This window comes from Camellia sinensis, chromosome 1, assembly GCF_055761805.1.
Source record: "Camellia sinensis isolate YWXY chromosome 1, ASM5576180v1, whole genome shotgun sequence".
Taxonomy (NCBI): domain Eukaryota; kingdom Viridiplantae; phylum Streptophyta; class Magnoliopsida; order Ericales; family Theaceae; genus Camellia; species Camellia sinensis.
The window spans coordinates 145,646,338-145,667,094 of NC_138961.1; the positions used below are offsets into that span (position 1 = coordinate 145,646,338).

At 35.2% G+C, this 20,757-nt stretch overlaps 1 protein-coding gene across 2 annotated transcripts in view; it reads left to right on the forward strand.

Annotated features, from left to right (window-relative positions):
* Window positions 1-364: 364 nt before the first annotated feature.
* LOC114290046 (phosphatidylinositol 4-kinase beta 2) overlaps window positions 365-20,757 on the forward strand; it is a 41,197-nt gene continuing 20,804 nt past the window's right edge. The window contains exons 1-6 of one of the 2 annotated variants that reach the window (XM_082886191.1): window positions 365-631; window positions 721-2,332; window positions 10,100-10,291; window positions 10,388-10,436; window positions 11,452-11,584; window positions 13,977-14,493. In XM_082886191.1, the coding sequence (XP_082742317.1) occupies window positions 947-2,332; window positions 10,100-10,291; window positions 10,388-10,436; window positions 11,452-11,584; window positions 13,977-14,493 (2,277 nt within the window). In that variant the 5' untranslated portion in view covers window positions 365-631; window positions 721-946. Of the gene's footprint in view, window positions 632-720; window positions 2,333-10,099; window positions 10,292-10,387; window positions 10,437-11,451; window positions 11,585-13,973; window positions 14,494-20,757 lie in introns of both variants that reach the window. The other variant, XM_082886187.1, reaches the window with a different exon arrangement.

Here is a 20,757-nt window from a genome sequence, read left to right on the forward strand (position 1 = left end):
GGCTTCTTTTCTCTCTCAATTTCTTCACTTATTGGAACATTGAAAGTGAGGGTTATAAAAGAAATAAGTTTCTCTCAATTTCTTTCCATTTTTTTCATCAAGTAAGAGAAATATATATCTCTCAATTTCTTTTATTTTTTTTCCAAATCGCTCAATCCAAACATAGTAAATATTTTAAGGTGCGACTTTTTATCTAATAAATTCAAAGTTAGATTTATGTGCCTATTAATTTTTTATTAAGATTTTTGTTTTAAAAAATATTTTAAGTATTAACTAAACACCAAAAACAAAAGTAAAAATTGACCTGTCACCTGTCTTGATTTTTGTAATATTATATTACATACCTTATGCTTTATCGTCAATCACGTATGTCTGTGTGCCACCGGAAAGAAACCCGGCCGACACCAATCTCAGCACATGTTAGCATTTCTAAAAAAATTTCAAAAATATAATTTTTTTTTTAATTTGAAAATTATTATTATTATTGTATATTGTACATGTATAAGCTTCTCCAACAAGAAGAAGAAGAAGAAGAAGACACAGGACGACGACAGCAACGACTCAGGACGACGTGGGATAGCGGTCGCTACTCTGTTGCTCTCTCGCATTCAATCGCCAGAGCCCAATCTTTGTAAGACCAATCCAATCCAATCCAGTCCGATCTCTCATTTCCAATTCCAAATTCAAACTTTTTTTGAATTCTCAGATCATTTTCACCAGGAATAGCAAGAGGAAGAGGAAATCAGCCTTGAGAAAACATTGCTATATATAGCACATGTGATTTGAAGTCTAATTTAATAGGGTTTTTGTTTTGAGTAGTTGTTGTTGTTAAGGGTAGTTTATATTTTATTGAACTAGTAGGGTTAAGTGTGTTGGATTGAAGAAGTTTTGGTAGGCTGAATAGAGAAAATTAGGGTTAGGGTTTATGATGGAAGATTGATTGATAATGGTGCGGCTGTTGGGATTGACTCGCTATGAATCAGAGCCTCGGGAGATCACGCGATCCAATCCGACTGTTGAGAGTGCCGGAGGAGATAATGGGTGGCTCATTCGCTTTTTCGATTCGGCTTTCTTCTGTGAGTGGATTGCTGTTAGTTATCTCTACAAGCATGAGCACTCCGGTGTTCGAGACTACCTCTGCAATCGAATGTACACTTTACCCTTATCTGGCATCGAAAGCTACTTGTTTCAAATATGTTACATGTTGGTTCACAAGCCCAGCCCGTCACTCGATAAGTTTGTCATCGATGTGTGCTCAAAGTCACTCAAGATAGCCCTCAAAGTGCACTGGTTTTTGATGGCGGAGCTTGAGGACTCAGATGATAATGAGGGGATTGGTAGGATTCAGGAGAAGTGTCAAATTGCAGCAACTTTGATGGGTGAGTGGCCGCCATTGATTAGGCCCCATAATCCACCCGCTACTCCCACGAGCAAGAATCAAGTTCTTAATAGGTTACTATCATCGAAACAGAGGCTATTGTCATTAACATCATCGCCACCCCCTCAACGGTCTTTATCATTATCGCCTTCATCCGGGAACTCCTTACAGGATGATGGGGAGAAGGCTTCTCCGGATGAGAACAAGATTTTCAAGAAATTAAGTTTGGGTCCAAAAGTTCGGGATTCATTGTTTTTCAGGAAATCAGTGGATAAAGATGATGAGGAATCAGAGAAGGATGGCTTTTTCCGAAGGCTTCTAAGAGATAGTAGGGATGAGGATGGTAGAAAATCAATGGATAAACATGAAGAGGACTCGGAGAAAGATGGCTTCTTCAGGAGGCTTTTGAGGGATAGTAGGGATGAGGATGAGGAGATCACATCGAGCTCGGAAGGATTTTTCAAGCGGTTGTTTCGTGATAGTAAAAGTGATCATGAGGAAAAAGTAATCTCAAAATCGGCTGAAGAGGACGAAAAGGGGGGTTTTCTCCGTAAGTTTTTTAAGGAGAAATTCGAGGAGAAAAGGGGGGTTGACAGAAATGATGATGAAGAAAAAGGGTCAAAGTCTGCAGAAAATGATGAAAAAGATGGATTCTTTCGGAAATTTTTTAAGGAAAAATTTGAGGACAAGAAAGATGGGAATGATAGGACTGATGACGAAGGCAAGGGGCAAGCCAATGGCGATGAAGAAGAATCTTCAGATGTTTCTTTGTTTCGTAGACTGTTTCGTGTGCATCCAGAAGATGCAAAGACCACAGCAGCCAATGAAAACAGCAACAGTGGCAATTTTCTTGAAAGCAGTCCAGGGACAGAAAAGTTTTTCCGCAAGCTGTTCAGAGATCGTGATCGTACTGTAGAAGATTCCGAGCTGCTTGGATTGGATAAGCCGAAAGAGGTCAGTTCACAATTTATTTGTTGCGTTTTTCTTTTTCCCTTTTTCATTTCATACTGAACATGACACCCTTACCATTAGTTTGCAGCAGTCGTAATAATTTTCCTCAATTTAGTTACTGCCATTCTTCTTTCAATGAGAAAGGATGTGTGTTTGGTTCTGTTGAACTCTTTGGCTTTGAATTATGATGCATACATATATCTAATAGCCAATGGTTCTAAGTATGTGTTGCCGGTGTCTGAAATTCTTTAGATTGTTTTCAGATTCCCAAGTTATACTCATTTATTCGTGAAAGCTCCCTCATTGTTTTTCTGGTAATGATTGTAATATTACTAGATAGGAAAGAAATGGAAAGAAATGAAATACCTGAGGGACAAGGATGATACCTCCTCAATGATAAAGAGAGCTAATAAGGAAAAAGTAAACTAAGTGGACCTTAAACATTCCAACAACCAAAGGGTTACTGACCAAACTGTTTGCTTCTGCATGGTTTGTTCAAAAGTCCATGTAATAACTGCAAAAAAGGAAGAGTAAATTAATTTGATATCTTTCGCAATAAGTTGGCATGGATCACCAAAGTAGGTGTTTTCACTCTTCCCACCACAATTAGAATTACCTTCTATCAAATAGTATTGAAATCTCAAAGAAACTGTCAGTGTTTTTAGAATCTGTCAGTCAAACAGTAGTGAAATTCCAAAGAAATTGACTAAAGCTTTCAATTAGAGCCAAAACCTCTTTCTGATAGACCTATTCTCACTGGCTTGAAGGTTAAAAAAAGAAAAGAAATATCTATATTTCTAAAATTTACCAAAGGTGGACCTGGGTTGTTTATCATCCTTTAAAAACAAATCTTTGTCTCATTTTGTGTCTTGGCTTCAGGGTCATATACTTACAGTTTTGTATAGTTGGGTTGAATGAAAGGTTGATCTAGATACGTTTGCTTTTTGAGATTTTTTGGATGATGTGATTGGGTAGGAGTTGGTTTTTCTCTTTTGGGCTTTTCCGTATTCGTTGCATCATCTTGATGTTTTTTTTTAATAAAATTTGTTCATTTATTTAAAAAAAAAACAAAAATAAAAATTAAAAAAAAAAAAAAAACAAAACACGAATCTTCCAAATGTAGGCAATTGTTATTTGGTTAGGACAAGGTAAAGTCATGATCATCCTAAACCAAAATAAATTAATAAAATGATGTACGATAAATGCGGCGAAACACTTCCTTACAAGCTATATCAACTAAGAAGCATGGACAAGAACACAGACACGAACACGACATGGTTATGGAATTTTTTTAATTTTTATTTGCTTTGGATATGAATATAAATTTAAGGTATAAAGATATAAATTTAAGGTATAAAGATATAAGAGGAATCAATGTATGCAAGAGTGTAATTTGTTTGTTTGTTTGTTTGTTTGTTTTTTTTTTTCTAATTTCCTCCCCTCTTTATTTTCATATATTTTAATTCAACTCCAAATCAAATTTCTAAAATTATAAAAAAACTCATAAAGGTGTCTCGGTACGTGTCCAAACACAAGAAGTGTGTCTGTGAAGTGTCTTGCAAAAAAATTATAATTAAAGAAATTGACATGCCACATGGTGTGTTTGACATGTAGACACTCGTGTCCGTGGTATGTCGGTTTTTGATGCGTGTCGAACATGGGCACAATACCCATTTTGGGGAGTATCTGTGCTTCTTAGTATATTACCAATCTATTTTAGGCATATTTCAAAAGGAGTTATTGAGGTACTCAGTTTTATTTAGAAAGAGAGATGGAGTTTTACTGTTTCTAAAGGTGTAAATGGGGGGAAAGGGTTTTGGGTTTTGATTAGCTTTGAATGACACAATTTTTTTGACCTCTAAGTTTACGCCTTACAAGGACAAGGTATATTTTTCTCTTCCGTGTCCAAACCTTTAGACTAAAAGTACCATAACCACAATAAATTGTACTATTTTCCATCTTCTTGTTCCATTGGCTTATTTTCAAAGTCAATGTCCATATAAATAATATTTTGGACTTCGCAAAATAGCATATTTTTTGGAACCAAAGTTGTAAAGAACTTGAGCTTAAATGTAGATACTGAGGCTACAGTTTCATGGAGAGAGAGGTTTTGGTTTCGTTGGGTATTGATTGGATGTGGGAAAGTTGTTCTATGGTTACTAGCTTGAACGTTTAGGAGGGAAGGATTGTGTTTTCTAGACTTTTTAAAGGTTTAGGAAGGAGTTATTTAGGTTTTGTTATAGTTTATTATAAGGACATGAATTAAAGAGAGGAGGAGAAGAAGATAATCTAGGACTTCTAAATTTTTTTGGTTGTCTTGAAGATGTGAGTGGCATTAGGGAGGTGGGAAGGGGAGAGTCATTTTTAAGGTTGCTTGTAAGGGCTGATCATGTGGAATGGGATTTCTTGGACTTTGTTTTGCGAAAAAAAAAAGGGGGTTTTGGGGACAAAAGGAAATAATGGATTTATGGTTGTCTATGCACATGCAATTTATTTGTTATAGTCAATGATAAGTCGGGTGATCTGTTATTCTCTTCCCTTTTTATCCTGGTGGCGGATGTGATGGGTAGGTTGGTTGATAGGGCGAAAAATTTTGATCTAGTGTATGGTTTCGTGGTTGGGGGAAATAGAGTTTCTGTATCCCATCTTCAATTTGCGGATGACACCATGTTTTTTTCATTAAGGGAGGAGAGTAAGGTGATGTGCATTTTATCGCTATTAAGAGTATTTGAGGTGGTTTCGGGTCTTAAGGTTAATTTGAGCAAGAGTAGTATTGTGGGCGTTAATTTGCAACAGAGTCGAGTTCAAAGTTTGGCGATATCCTAGGGTGTTCCATCGAGAAGCACCCCATGAAAAATTTGGGGCTTCCACTAGGGGGTAATCTTAGAAGTGAATCTTTGTGGATGTCGGTGGTGGAAACGATAGGTAAGAGATTGGAGGGTTGGAAGAGGGCTTTGCTTTCGAAAGGGGGGGGAGGTACACGTTGATTCATTCCATTCTAAGTGGTATTCCCATCTATTTTTTGCCCCTTTTCAAGGTTCCGGTTAGGATTGCAAAATCAATAGAGGGTTTAATGAGGGATTTCATATGGGAAGGAAATGATGAGGGTAAGAAGATGCACTTGGTTAGATGGGAGACCGTTTCACTGTCTAAAGATGAAGGGGGGCTTGCAATAGGCAACACTGTAGCAAAAAATCTTGCTCTTCTTGGAAAGTGGCTATGAGATTTCCTTTAGAGAGTGATGTATTGTCGCATTTTATTATTAAAAGCAAGTGCGGGGTTCAAGATAATGGTGGGCTTGCTCATGTCGTTTTGAGGGGTAATTGTCAATCTCCTTAGAAGTCAATATCTCATATTTTCTCTCTTTTTTTCTAGATTTCTTTCTCTAAGGGTGGGAAATGGGGAAAAGATTCGGTTTTGGAGGATGTTTGGGTTGAAAATTCTTCTGTTGCCAAGGATTTCTTGGGTCTTTATAGGGTTGCAAATTCTCATGATTCTTCCATTGCGTCGATGGCATGTTCTAGTTTGGCTCCAATTGTATGGAATTTTAGATTCTCTAGAAATCTTATTGATAGGGAGGTTGGTGATTTAGCCTCCTTGTTGTCTCGTATTGATCATTTGTCTTTGGATTCTTCCTCGAGTGATAAACAAGTTTGGCTCTTGCATACTTCTGGTGTCTTTTCTTGCAAATCTTTTTTGGATAAAATCATTGAAAATCTAAATGTTTCGTTCTTTCCTCTTTACAAAAAGATCTGGAAGTCTTTTGTGCCTCTCAAAGTGAAGTTTTTTTATATGATTTGGTTCATGGAAGCATTTTGACCAATGATGTTCTTCAAAAGAGGAGGCCTAATGGTGCATTATGTGTAAGGGATAGGGGGAGTCTCTTAATCATCTTGTTTTACATTGCCCAGTGGCAAGGGGATTGTAGCACCAATCTTTTTCATTGGGTGGCCTTGCTTGGGTGGCCCCCAAATCAAGTAGTGCCATGTTTTTTTTTATTATTGAATTTCGATTTTTAGACTCAAATAAAAAAGCGAATGTGTTGGGGCTTTGTGCAGTTTTCACATTATTCTGGGTCTTATGGTTGGAAAGAAATGCGGGGATCTTTGAGGATAAAAGTGTTGATGTCTTCTTGATGTGGGAGAAAATTAGATTCTTGGCATCTTTTTGGGCATTAGTGGCTCCCTCATTTAGGGGGATTCCGCTTTTGATTTCTAGGGATTGGAAGTCAGTGTGCGACTCTTAGGCGTTTTTTGTTTTCTGCTTTTGAGGGCTTCTTGTCCTCCTTTTTATATCTCCTTCTTCTTCTTTTTCTTCTTCTTTTTTTCATTTTAATAAAAGTTTTCTAGTTTCAAGGCCTTGAGGGGACTTAGAAAATGAACCCGTCATCTCCTTTTTTGTGCACCAGTGGTGCCAAAAATCGATAGTGGATCGTCCAGATATCGTACCACAAGGACTAATGGGTTGAGTTGTGTTGATTTGAATGGCAATTCTTTAAATTAATTTGATCAAAACATGAGGATTGAATTAAAAGAGCAAAAGCTAAATTTAAGCAAGTAAAATTGATTTGTTCTGAATATGAAGAGTCTTAGGATCTCGAATTCACCACTAATTGCATATCACGTAATTTATATATCTGATTACAGTAAATCAATGCTCTGGATAATAGTAATGTACCATGGCTACAGGCTTCGATATCATTGTCAAGAGGATGAGTATATTCAAACCATAGGCACGAATCATCCTTGGTCGGCACTAATCGTCCACACTAAACTAATTGTAGCACAATTCGTCTCCTCTAAGCATGACTCGTCTCATGGTTTGTATATATAAACAAGTAAAAACAATTGTATGATCATGCATTCTCAATCATAGAAATCGAATATATAAATTGAATGAAAACTTTAATTGAATAAAAGATCTTCAATAATCATACAACGATTATCCAATTCAAAAGAAAAATTAAATCAAAATATAAAATTACATGATACTTGACTTGGGCTTCATCTCAATCCTAAGAAGAGAACTTAGCCGCTCATGGAGAGAGTGGAATCCTCAAAGGTTGAAGAAATGCCATGGATTGATGATTGCAAGCACCGCTCTAGCTTCAAGTTACCTTTTCTAGGTTTTTGGATCCCTCAAAACAAGCTGTATGATGCAGCAGCATATTGACTTAATAAGACACAAATTATGTCACAACATGATTTATAACTTAATTATGATTGTCTAGCATTTGGAAAATCAAGGTTTGTGCCTAATAAGCATCATTGCATGCGTTTTTTAACACTTCTAAAGGGTGCTATTGCCCATCATAAAGAAAATAAGGTAGAAAAAAAAGAAAAGAAGTCACCACCCACACAATTTGATGACCAATGAAACTCCTCAAGTCCCAAGTTGTTCAATTCTTTTAGAATGTTGTGTGTGTGTGTGTGTGTGTGTGTGTGTTTTTTTTTTTTTTTATATTTATTTTTGTTTGTTTATTCTAAACAAAAGAAAGAAAAATCTAGTATTGGCCAATTTAGAGAGTGATATTGAGTTCACAACATCTTATTTTTGGATATTATATTGATAAATACCTCCGAGTAGAATTAGATTTGCACTCGTAGTCCATGTTCAAGAGTTGGACTTTAGTGTGAAAAGATGAGATTTAAAATTATTTGGTGGTGTGATGTTATTTTTATATGTTCAGGTTGATATTTACAAGTCCTAGCTCCAAGGACTTGGGATTCTGTACAATAAAATTAAATACAAACTAATAAGATGGAATGCTATCAATCTCTTAGACACCAACTCTAAGGCCATTTGGATTTCAATTCCATTAAACCCTTCACCTTCATTATCACCATCTTCAGTAACATACCTAGACCACTACTATGACACTATCACTTCATTTGTAATGACTCAGCATATTTTTTCTTTGTTGCTTGCTGATAAAAAAAAAGAAAAAAGAAAAGAAATTGAAACAAAGAGAAATCTGATTTGGTTGATGCATAGGTGGGACTGTCATGTGGAATGGGCCTCGAATTCTTCATGGGCTTGATTTTCAGCTTTGGAATACGTGTTTGAGATGGCGAGGGTTACGATTTTGAATTAGTATCTAAAGCACAGGGAGAATGAAAGGATGCCTTTGGTTCCCACTTGATTTACCTGGTACCATTTGGGTTTCAGATGTGATATCATTTGTTCCAACTTGATTGTTGGTTGTTGGGTTAAGAAGAAAAAGGGAAGTGGGTGTTTGGTTATATCAAAAGGAGATGTGGTAGGTATTAACTGATTTTTGTGATATAATGATGAAACTATGCACAATTTTTATAGATAATGTTATAAAGGGTATTTAATTATAAAAGGGACATGAAACTAAAGCTCAAAACAAAGACAAAAGAATAAATCATGTCCCATATATCTGGTACTTCAAAGTTATCGTAAAAAATTCTAGCTTTTCTTTTCAACCAAATTATCCAAAACTAGGCACAAATAACGCAGCTCCAATGTGCTTGAGCCTTCTTAGTGGAACCAAGGCCTCTATATTCAATCATGAGCATTTGTACACAAGAAACTGGAACTACCCAAATTTGTCTCTACTATTCTATACCATAGTTGTCAAATTGGGATTCGAATCATGAATCGAAATGGTCTTATATTGAATCATGAATCAAATTGTGAATTGTAAAGATTCGGTCATTTTTTCTAAATTACATAGAAAAATATATCTACACCGTTAGATATTAAATATATCTAATAAATATCAATGAAAATGTTGTTTTGAATGATAATCATATGGTCTAGTAGGTAAGAAGTTAACACAGGTTCCCATGCAAGTTCACCACCTTACCTTTTCCCTTTTAGATACCATTTCTTTTCAACCATTCTTATTCTTAATAAAGAAAGTAAACAAAGACAAACTTTCAATTTTCAAGTAACAATAACTCAACAGTAATGCTTTAACTTTTTACAACTAAAGTAACAGACACCCAAATCTCCAAACTCTTTCAAAATCTCACTTTTTGCCTTCAAAATTTTCCTTTTATAAATGCAAACAATTGTTAAAGTTGAATATGTAAGCCTAGAATATTGTAGACATAATGTTTTTGTTTTGTTTTGTTTTGTTTGTTTGTTTGTTTGTTTATTTGTTTATTTGTTTATTTGTTTTTAAAAGTTTGGGGGGATTATGCGATATAGTAGTCCTAAAGATATTAAAAAGGTCTGAACCTTTTTCCAACAATAAAAAACCAAGAAGAAGCCAAACATCGATTTTAGTTAATCGATCGATTTACCCAGTCACTCATGATTCACAACTATTTGCGACTCATGCAACCTGTTCGTATCCCAAAACTGAATGTTCTTTCTATTGCCCACAACAAATCTAGTAAATATAAAATATTCAGGAAGACCTTGAGAAATGGATGTTTATGAGATTGAGAGTTCCCCAATTAACCACGTTCAAGTAAATCTAATGAATCAAAGATTGTGCACATATATGAAAACAGTGTCTACAATTGCAGAGGAAATGTTAGTGGTGTACTGGATTTTCTCTAATTATATATGAAACTGATCTAGTGATTTGACTTGCGAGAGCTCACATCCTTGGTAATTTATTCTATGCACTATCTGATGGTTCCCTTTCTTTTTTTTTTGCTCTCGCAAATATTTTTTTTGACAATTTACTTGTTGAAGATGTTTGTAGTGTTTTATCTTTAAACTGGATTGAGAAGTATATACTACTAGCATGGTGTTCTTGTTTGTTGTTATTCACCATGTTCTGTTTGGCAGAAACGCCCCGGCTCACCAAAGCAAAGGAATGAAAAATCTAATGCTAAGCCTCCACTTCCAAATAATGCCGTGTCACAGTTTCGCAAAGGGACGTATCATGAGTCACTTGACTTTGTGCAATCACTATGTGAAACATCATATGGCTTAGTGGACGTATTTCCAATGGAAGATCGCAAAAGTGCTCTTCGAGAGGTTGTTACTTTTGCTTACCCCCTCCTCTCACCCACCCAATATCTGCCCAATTATCTTCAGCCACATGAACTGATTATGGAATTTTTGTGTTTCTAGTCACTTGCAGAGATCAATGCGCATGTGGCTACTGCTCAGGATAGTGGTGGTATGTATTAAGTTGCTGAGTACATGGGTTTTACTTGAGGCAGAATGCTTATGAGTTTCCTTATAGTAGTTTGTTTTACTTTTTTTTTGTGTTCACTGCCATAATAAATAAGAAAAAAAGCAAAGATAAAGTTGGATATTGCTGTCTCTTTCACAGATCAATTCAAAATTCATGAAGGGAAAATGAAAGTGGCAACTCTAGTGTTGGCATAGTCCATTTGTTTTTGTTCTAAAAAAATGTATTTTTTGAATGCTTCAAGTGTATATAAATTTTGTGAAGGAAAATGGCATAAAACTTGTGTAAATTATTTTCTTGTGATTTCATTTTCATTTTCTTTTCAGTTTGAGAGTGAAAAAGAGTAGGTCGTCTGTTTTTATTTTTGACTTTGTTTTTGTGTGCGTGCGCATGTGTGAGCACATGCTTGTGTGCCTGTTATGTAAAGTTGCCTATTTTGTTACCTCTCACTTTTTTCTTTAAAAAGTTTTTTGTAACAGTATTCGAAAGTGCTCATTAATGTCTATCTAGGCCAATGTTTTTTCAAGTGCAGAGAACTGTTAAAAAATTACATGTACTACTTACTTACTAGTTGCTTAGCTTGTGGTTTTTGAATCTTAAGAGCTTGTGAAAGCATCATTGAATTTTTGAGAAGAAAAAAAAGAAAAAGAAAAAAAAGAAATTGTGAAAGCATCATTGATAATTCATGTCTGCACTGAAAAAAGCAATGATTTATTTATATTTGTTGTCAATGGTGCAAACACTTTATGTATGTGTGTATTAATTTTCTGGATGTCTTCTTTTAGAGTTTGCATTTCGCATTTCTGTAGTGTAAAAATTGAATATTATGTGTTATTTTTCTCTAACCAGTACAACATACATTTTCCATTCATATTGGTAAGTGTACTAAAGTGCTTAGTATGTTTTAGTTCCCTGTTGCTTAATTTTGTATGTTTGTTAGAATGTTTCATTACTATATCTTACAAGGTAAGCTCATAAAATATTTTCTGATAAAATGCAGGAGTGTGTTTTCCAATGGGAAAGGGAATGTATCGTGTTGTTAATATACCGGAAGATGAAGCCGTTCTTTTGAATTCCAGAGAGAAGGCACCTTACTTGATCTGTGTTGAAGTCTTGAAAAGTGAAACACTAAGGTAATTATGTGGATATGTCAAGGGCACACCCCAGCAGCTTAGGTCCCATTCCCCCAATAAAGAGGCTCAAGGTTGGGGGCTTTTCCCAAACTAAGCTCCTATATTAATTTATTTCTCAAACTAAGCCTACTTTTGCGGAAATTCTCAAACTAAGCTGAAGCGTGTTTACAAAACACTCTTTCAACATTTTTGTGGTCCAGGTAGACAAAATAATGAAAACGTGTTTACAAAACGCGCTTTTAATTAAGGTCGCGCGGTTACAAATTGCGCTTGTAATAAAACGTAAAAGCGTGTTTTGAAAACACGCTTTCAACAAAAAAAATAAAAATAATTAGCCGTCTATCTACCTTGCCTAACTTGCTCAAAACTGATCATCCTAACATGCAAGCAATGGGTTTCAAGCAATGACAGATGTATGCTCTACCATAACTGCTACTTTTGAACATGATGAGATTGGGCATTGTTATTCTATTTTAAAAATTAGATTTATTTTTTAAATCCAAGGATATGATAATCTATTAAAATATTTAATATAATTTTCTCTCATATCTTTTTTAATCATCAATCAATTATTTCACTTATACATTATTGAGTCTAAAAAGTTAATCTAAAAAATTGACTTATTTTTTAAATCCAATGATATGATAATCAATTAAAATATTTAATATAATTTTCTCTCATATCTTTTTTAATCATCAATCAATTATTTCACTTATATATTATTGAGTCTAAAAAGTTAATCTAAAAAATTGACTTATATATCATTTTTTATTGTGCTTAAAACGACACAGTTTTATCTTCTTTTTTTTTTTTATGTTCTTACTATATTTTTTGGCATCATAAATTACACTTTGCCCTAAACCTTTTTTTATTGAAAGCATGTTTAGGGCAAAGTATAATTTATGATGCCAAAAACCATAGTAAGAACATAAAAAAGGAAAATAAAACTGTGTCGTTTTAAGCACAATAAAAAATGATATATAAGTCAATTTTTTAAATTAACTTTTTAGACTCAATAATATATAAGTGAAAGAATTGATTGATGATTAAAATGATATGAGAGAAAATTATATTAAATATTTTAATTGATTATCATATCATTAGATTTAAAAAATAAGTCAATTTTTAGATTAACTTTTTAGACTCAATAATATATAAGTGAAATAATTGATTGATGATTAAAAAAGATATGAGAGAAAATTATATTAAATATTTTAATTGATTATTATATCATCGGATTTAAAAAATAAATCTAATTTTTAAAATAGAATAACAATGCTCAATCTCATCATGTTCAACAGTAGCAGTTATGGTAGAGCATACATCTTGCTTGAAACCCATTGCTTGCATGTTAGGATGATCAGTTCTGAGCAGGTTAGGCAAGACAGATAGACGCTAATTATTATTTTTTTTGTTGAAAGCGTGTTTTCAAAACACGCTTTTACGTTTTATTACAAGCGCGATTTGTAACCACGCGACCTTAATTAAAAGTACGTTTTGTAAACACGTTTTCATGATTTTATTTATTTTGTCTGCCTGGACCACAAAAATGTTGAAAGCGTGTTTTGTAAACACGCTTCAGCTTAGTTTGAGAATTTCTGCAAAAGTAAGCTTAGTTTGGGAAATAAATTAGTATAGGGGTTTAGTTTGGGAAAACCCCCTCAAGTTTGAGCCCCCTTATCTTACCTTTAAAAGAAATGTGGATTGACAAATTTATAACTAAAAGTAGGGGAAATTACCAAACCCTGACTTTTTAATTGTTTCAATTTAAACCCTCAACTTTGAAAAAGGTATCAATTGTAACCATTTGTTAGTTATAACTAACAGAACATGGGCAATCTAATCACTTTTTGTTGGTGGTGCTGCTGGACAGCGGCAGTGGCTATGGATTGGGAAAGAAAGGAGAGGGATCATAGTGAGTTGGGGAAGGGGAGGAGTAGCAGTGGATGGGAAAAAGGGATGGAGGGATGGCAGTGGATTGGGGGAAGAGCAGGGGGGGTGATGGACGACGATAAGTGTGGGAGGTGGCTGTCAAGTGGTTAAATTGTCTAAATTGCCTCTTTTCCGTTAGTTATAACAAACGGATACAAACAAATGGTTAGAATTGATATCATTTTAAAAATTCAGGGTTTATTGGGGATTGGCCGGGCTTTGATCCAGACACCTTAGTGCCAATCAAAAAAATAAAATAAAATAAAATAAAAAATTCAAGGTTTAAATTGAAACAAGTAAGCAGTAGGGTTTGATTTGTTACCGAGGTCAAATCTTGGGTTTATTTATTTTTTATTTTATAATTTCCCTTTAAAAGTTCGATGATTGTTGTAATAGATTCTCTTTGCAAGATGATGCGGAATAATACCTCTTGCTTTTTTTTTCTTCTTCTTTTAAGTAGCAATACAAAGGATGTGTCAAATACTCAGAAGCTTTCTAAAGGAGGAATTCCGTTAGCAAACGGGGATGCACTATTGCCGAAGCCCCCCCCTTGGGCTTATCCTTTGGGGACTACACAGGATATGTACCGTAGTGGTTATGATAGGATGTCAAGCTCAACTTCTCAAGCAATTGATCAGGCAATGACTCAGTTGTGGGAGGCCAAAGTGAAATTTGTTCACGTAAGTCTTTCTGTGGAGAAGCAGTTGCCTTGTCAGGCAAAGGTAATGGAAATGCGAAATTCGAATTGTGGCATTCATTCTTGTGGTCTTCAGCCGTTGGAGGTAATATCCAATAGTTGTCAAGGAAGATGTACATGCCATGTATCAAAAGGAGAGCATGGTAGTGATTTGGAATGGGTGAGGGTTGTAATGACAGCAGATCCTGGGGTTAACATGGATGACATAATGGATCAAGGACCACCTCGCAGGAAGGAGCACCGCCGTGTTCCAAGTACGGTAGCTATTGAGGAAGTAAAGGTGAGCCTTTGATGTGGTAGGTTTAGTCATATTGGCATTAGTATTTACTATTAGACTCTGACAGTCATGTTATTTGTCTCTGTTTACATCTGGGGATTTGTCTTTTTCCCATAATACATGATTTTGTTTTATGTGGGTTTGTGCATGTATATAAATACTCTTCATAAATTCTTTATTATTCTTATGATTTATCAGCCTACACCTTGGGGCTACTATATTGAAGAGTTTCTTATTAATTACTTACATTGACAAGTATTAAAAGTAGACCATGAGGTGCTGTTCTCTGCCTTTCTAAGGTCTAACCTTTCGCTCCCCTACTGAAAAGGGGCCGCTTTGCACCGTTGATAGACTATTTAAGATTCAATTCAAAAGGCCCTACTTAGTTTCACAAGCCATTGTCATTGTCAGTCAACTAAGTAGGGCCTGAGGCCCCCGTTAACAACTGTGGATATAATATAGTGAAGAAGCAATGAAGCTGTTTGATTTGTGTAGTGTGATGGGTTCTTACATTTTTTATTAATTATGCACTTTGATTTAGTGAATTTATTATTATTATTATTATTCCTATTCTTATTTTTGCACTGGTTTAAATGACCAAAAATCCTATTGAAACTACACTCTAAATTACCAACTACTCACAATGAGGTGTGGGCCCCATACCCATATGGATGTGGGGCTCACGCCTCATAGTGAGTATTTGTTAATTTAGTTTCTAGCATATTGGGGTTTCTAGAAAGACTTTTAAATTACTTCCATCTTTTTTAGTTTCTTGATTTTGTCTACTATGGTGGTTGGGGTTTATGACTTTCAGTTGGGTTGCTGAATCCTTTTCTTATTGGTCTTCTCTTTCATGTTAGTACCACTTGAAGAAGTTTGACTCCCCATGTAGAAGTTGATTGTTAAATGTGTTTGGTGTAACTGACCTGTGGTAGTAGGGTTTTTAAACTTCCAGTGTGGTAAGTAAAACCCCTTTTGATTGTTCCACTATCATCCTCATGTTAGTAGAACTTAAGAGGTTGTCCCCAACCATTTGATGTTTCATATTTGCAAAATAGTTTTTAACAGCAGGGGTGCATTCATGTCTTATAAATTAGTAGCCTATTTATTTTAGTTTATTTGTTCAGTACAACAATTGTTGAGGTTCTTACCCCATGGAAGTATGGATAGGATTAGGGGGATAAGCAATATCATGGAATGATGGATAGGATCATATAGGGTAGGATAAAGGGTGGAAGAGGAGAGGTGGATGGAGGGAGGGACATAATTCCATGTCCTGGGATTAGATCCCATGGGTGTCGTTTTAGTTTTCTATCCTCCAATTTAGCCCACCATATGGGGGGATAAGAAATTTTGAGGGCCCAATCTCCAAACAAAAAAAATGAAACAAAAAATGGACTAATGACATGGGGGAGACAACTGGGTCCCACATGATGTTTATTTTTCCTCCAATCCACTATTCTTGTAGGAACTTTAACGAAGGACTGGTGTGGAGTGATACATTCTCTGTGGATTTTTTCTGTGGGATGTCATTAGGGTGCTTTCTAGCCTGTGTACCTGTTTAATTTGCCATTGATATGTTTATTACGCGTGGGTAGTACCCAGCTCAGAGTTAGTAGATATATATTTAAAAGAATCACATTAATTTGGAGCTCTTTTTTGAGCTTTTTGAAATGTAGCATTTCTCTTAATAAAAGCGGGTAGGATTTGTATGGATGGTGTGTATTAGACTGTTTTTGGCCATTTAGTGGGATATAACTGGATGTTTGAAATGAAAGTTTAGGAAGTTTGGATTTTCTCCTTATCAATAGGAAAATGATTGTGCTTTGGGTGCCAAAATATTTTTCTTTTCAGTGGTAGGTGCTTTCCTAGTTGAATCTAATTTTGGTTTGTCTTCACTATTTTCTGTTTTTTTTTTTTTTTTTTTTGGGTAAGTACAGTATAGTATTAACAGGATGTTAAAGGAGGGTCACCCCTATACATTACAGATATACACAACAAAATAAGTAAAAATAAAAGATAAACTGAAATCCTCCTCAAAAATAAACAGCAAACCCTCTCTAAAGACTTTCTTAAAAAATCATTGTAGAAAAAAGAAGAGTCAGAGGCTTCTCCTTTATTATAAAATGAACAGAGAGAAGAAGTAAGGTTAGCATTAGTGTGGTTCACATGGTTTTTAATTTTTTTTTGGCTCAAAAAGCTAAAAATGTATGGAAAATGTCTTTTTAGTTGCTGTTTTAGTTTTGCAAGTGTTTTTTTTTTTTTTAATTATTATTATTTTTTTTTTATTTTTTTTTGGGGGGGGGGGGGGGAATGACAATGTTGTCTTTTACTAGTTTTTAAAAACTTTTTTGGCTTTTTAATTATAGTGATATTTATGTTGATGTTTTCCTTTACAGTTGCATTCCCCCCCCCCCCCCCCCCCCCCTATTTGACCTCTACATTTATTTTACTTATCAAAAAAAAAAAGTTGTTTTCTAACTGGTTCCTTGTACCTCATTTCTGAAACTCATGTCCAGATGCTCTTCTTCTCTTCTTTTTCTTTCTCTCTCTTTATTATTTTTTTTAACACTTGCTGAATTGTCTCCATGATGTATTAGAATTCCCTTTTTTTTTTTTTTTTTTTGGTTTTTTGTTGTATTCAAGATACTGGTTTACTATAGGGAACTTTAATTTAAGTACTTGTTTGTAGATGAAGGTTGATTTTATTTTCTTATTAGAAATTACTAATTGGTTACAGTGATGTTACTGCTCTAGTAACTTTTATGTCCAAATATGCTTCCCATAAATTTCTGTCGTTTTGTTTATTTATTTAGATTCATATCTATTTATATACATATTTTGGGAGGAATATTGTTTCTTCTTTCAACAATTGGCCTAATTCTTAGAGTGGCTATATATCCCCTCATATGTAAATTTAATCTCATTTCTAGTTACAATCTAAGAAGCTTGGACACTTCTAAAAAGGTTGTGTCTCGTGTCGGATACTGACACGACACGACATTCCTCCGGCACTTCTCGACAACTTTCGGTCACAATTCCAACATGTCCTCCTATTGTTTGAAATTTTCTAGACTTGGACACGCTTCAGACACTTGGTAAACGTGTCTATCGTTTAGTCACATGAAACACATTACAAGTTTGAATAAAATAACTTGGTATCCAATGATAAAAGAAAAACAATATAGATTTATACATATTGTTCTCCTTTGGACTTTAGAATTAGACTTTAGAAGTTAGTATTACATTGCATTTTGTTATTATATTAGAATTAAATATTTATAACCATGACATGACATATATTATCCTTATATATGATTTATAATAAATATGCAAAACTAGGGAAATTGAGGATACCGGTTTTAAATTGTATTATAGTGGTAAGGATAGACGCAGGAATGTGGTAGGAATCATAATTGCCAAGGGTCTTGTGGAGAATGTAGTGGCGGTCATTAGGAAAGGGGATAGGATTTTGTTAGTTAAACTTGTTATTAGAGGGAATATAGTGAACGTTATTAGTGCATACGCCCCTCAAGTAGGATTAGTTGTTTAGAGTAAGAGAGATATTTGGGAGCATATGGATGAGATCTTACAGGAGAAACCTGGAGAGAACCTGGTTATAGGTGGAGATTTTAATGGTCATGTAGGCATAGATAAACTAAGTTATGAAAGGGTGCATGGTGGATACGGTTTTGGTGACAGAAATGAGGCTGGAGAGAGTATCTTAGATTTTGCGTTGGCTTCTGACCTGGTGGTGGCCAATACTATGTATAAGAAGACGGAGGGACATTTGATAACCTTTAAGAGTGAGTCAGTTAAGAGTCAAATGGATTACTTCTTAGTGAGAAAAGTGGACCGCCTAAAGTGCAATGATTGTAAGGTGATTCTTGGAGAGAGCCTGATCTCTTAACATAGGATTTTTGTACTAGATTTATATTTTAGAGGGTAATACCAAGTTAGGAAGCATGGTAGGCGTTGTAGGACAAGATAGTGGGACCTAAAAGGGGATAAATTAGAAATATTTAAGAATAGAATAGATAAGCAAGGTACTTGGGACTTGGAAGATGATGCTAACACTATGTGGAACTCGATGGCCATCTGTAGGAGGAGAATATCAAGGGAAGTACTTGGAGAGTCGAAAGGAATGGGACCCAGCTCTAGGGAAACTTGGTGGTGAAGGGAAGAGGTTCAAGCTGTAGTTATGGCAAAAAAAGAGTGCTTTAAAAAGTGGTAGAAGGATAAAACTGAGGAAAACCGTAAAAGCTATAGATTGGCTAATAAGGAGGTCAAGAAAGTAGTGAGAGAGGCTAAGTTGAAAGTTTATGATGACCTATACACTAGACCAGATAGTAAGGAGGGAGAGAAAGGGTATACAAACTCGCTAAAATAAGGGAGAGGAAAACAAGAGACTTTAATCAAGTTAAGTGCATCAAGAGTGAGAATTCTAAGGTATTGGTGAAGGATGAAGAGATTAAGGAAAGATGGAAGAACTATTTTGAGAAACTATTGAATGAGGAACATGGAAGTACGGCAATATGGGAAGAAATAGCTAGTAATACGATAAACCAAGACTATAGGTTCTATCGTAGGATTAGGAACTCTAAAGTGGAGATTGCACTTAAGAAGATGAAATCAAATAAGGCTTTGGGACCCGATGATATCCCTATTGAAGCTTGGAAGTGTTTGGGTAAAAAGGGGGTTGCTTGGTTGACTAGGTTGTTTAGTAAAATTTTATTGACTAGGAACATGTCAGATGAGTGGAGGAAGAGTATTTTAGTGCCAATCTATAAGAATAAAGAAGATATCTAAAATTGCAACAACAATAGAGGAATTAAGCTAATGTGTCATATAATGAAAGTGTGAGAGAGGGTGATGAAACGCTGATTGCGAGACATAATAGAGGTGTCAGAGAATCAATTTGGGTTTATGTTTGACAGGACAACAATGGAAGCGATCTATCTTTTGAGGAGAGTAATAGAAAAGTATAGAGAAAAGAAAAGAGAAATTCATATGGTGTTTATCGACCTTAAGAAAGCATATGATAGAATGTCCCGGGATATAATATGGTGGGTGTTAGAGAAGAAAGGGATGACAAAAGGTTACATTGATGTGATTAGGGACTTATATGAAGGGGTGGTGACCACTATTAGATCGCCTGCTGGAGAGACAAATGAATTTCCTATCACTATAGGGTTACACCAAGGATTTACCTTAAGTCCTTATCTTTTTACTTTAGTTATAGATGACTTGACGAGAAATATTCAAGATGACGTGTTGTGGTATATGCTTTTTGTAGACGATATCATGCTAGTAGATAAGACTAGAGAAGGAGTTAACATAAAGTTAGAGATTTTGAGAAAAACTCTTGAATCTAAGGGTTTCCGGATAAACAGAACTAAGACAGAGTACATGGAGTGTAAATTTAGTAACAGTAACAATGAAAGCAGAGGAGAAATGAAGATTGAGAACCAAGAACTGTCTAAGAGTGAACATTTTCGTTATTTAGGGTCGATTATCACAACAGCGGGGCAGATTGATGCGGATGTAGCCCATGGGATTAAAGCGGGATGGTGTAAGTGGAGAAGTGTGTCTGGGGTACTGTGCGATAAACAAATATCCACTAGATTAAAAGGTAAGTTCTATAGAATGGCTATTAGACCAGCGATGTTGAATGGGACGGAATGTTGGGCAACCAAGAAATAACATATAGATAAGATGAGTGTGGCCGAGATGAGGATGCTAAGGTGGATGTGTGGCAAGACTAGACAAGACAGAATTAGGAATGAGTGTATTCGGGAATGGGTAGGAGTGACACCGATAGAAGATAAGTTGAGAGAGAATCGATTGAGATGGTTTAGTCATATTCAACAGAGACCAACAGAGGCGGTGGTGAAGAGATACGATGCTATAACGGTAGATGGAAGTGTTAGGGGATGAGGTAGGCCTAGATTAACGTTGGTTAGCGTTGTAAATAGAGATTTGGATCTACTTAATTTGACTAACGATATGGCCTTTGATAAGGCCGTGTGGAGAAGAATGATTTATGTAGCCGACCCCATTTGATGGGACTTAAAGCTTGGTTTGATTTATGCAAAACTATATATTTTGTGTTCCTCATGTGTTGTGTCCTATATTTTTTTAAAATTTCCATGTCGTGGTGTCTGTGTCGTGTTGTGTCCATATTGTGTCATGTGCCCATGCTTCTGAGGTTGCATTCATTGATGCTCATTTGTGTGGATCCACTGTATTTAATAGTCCGTTGAGTTA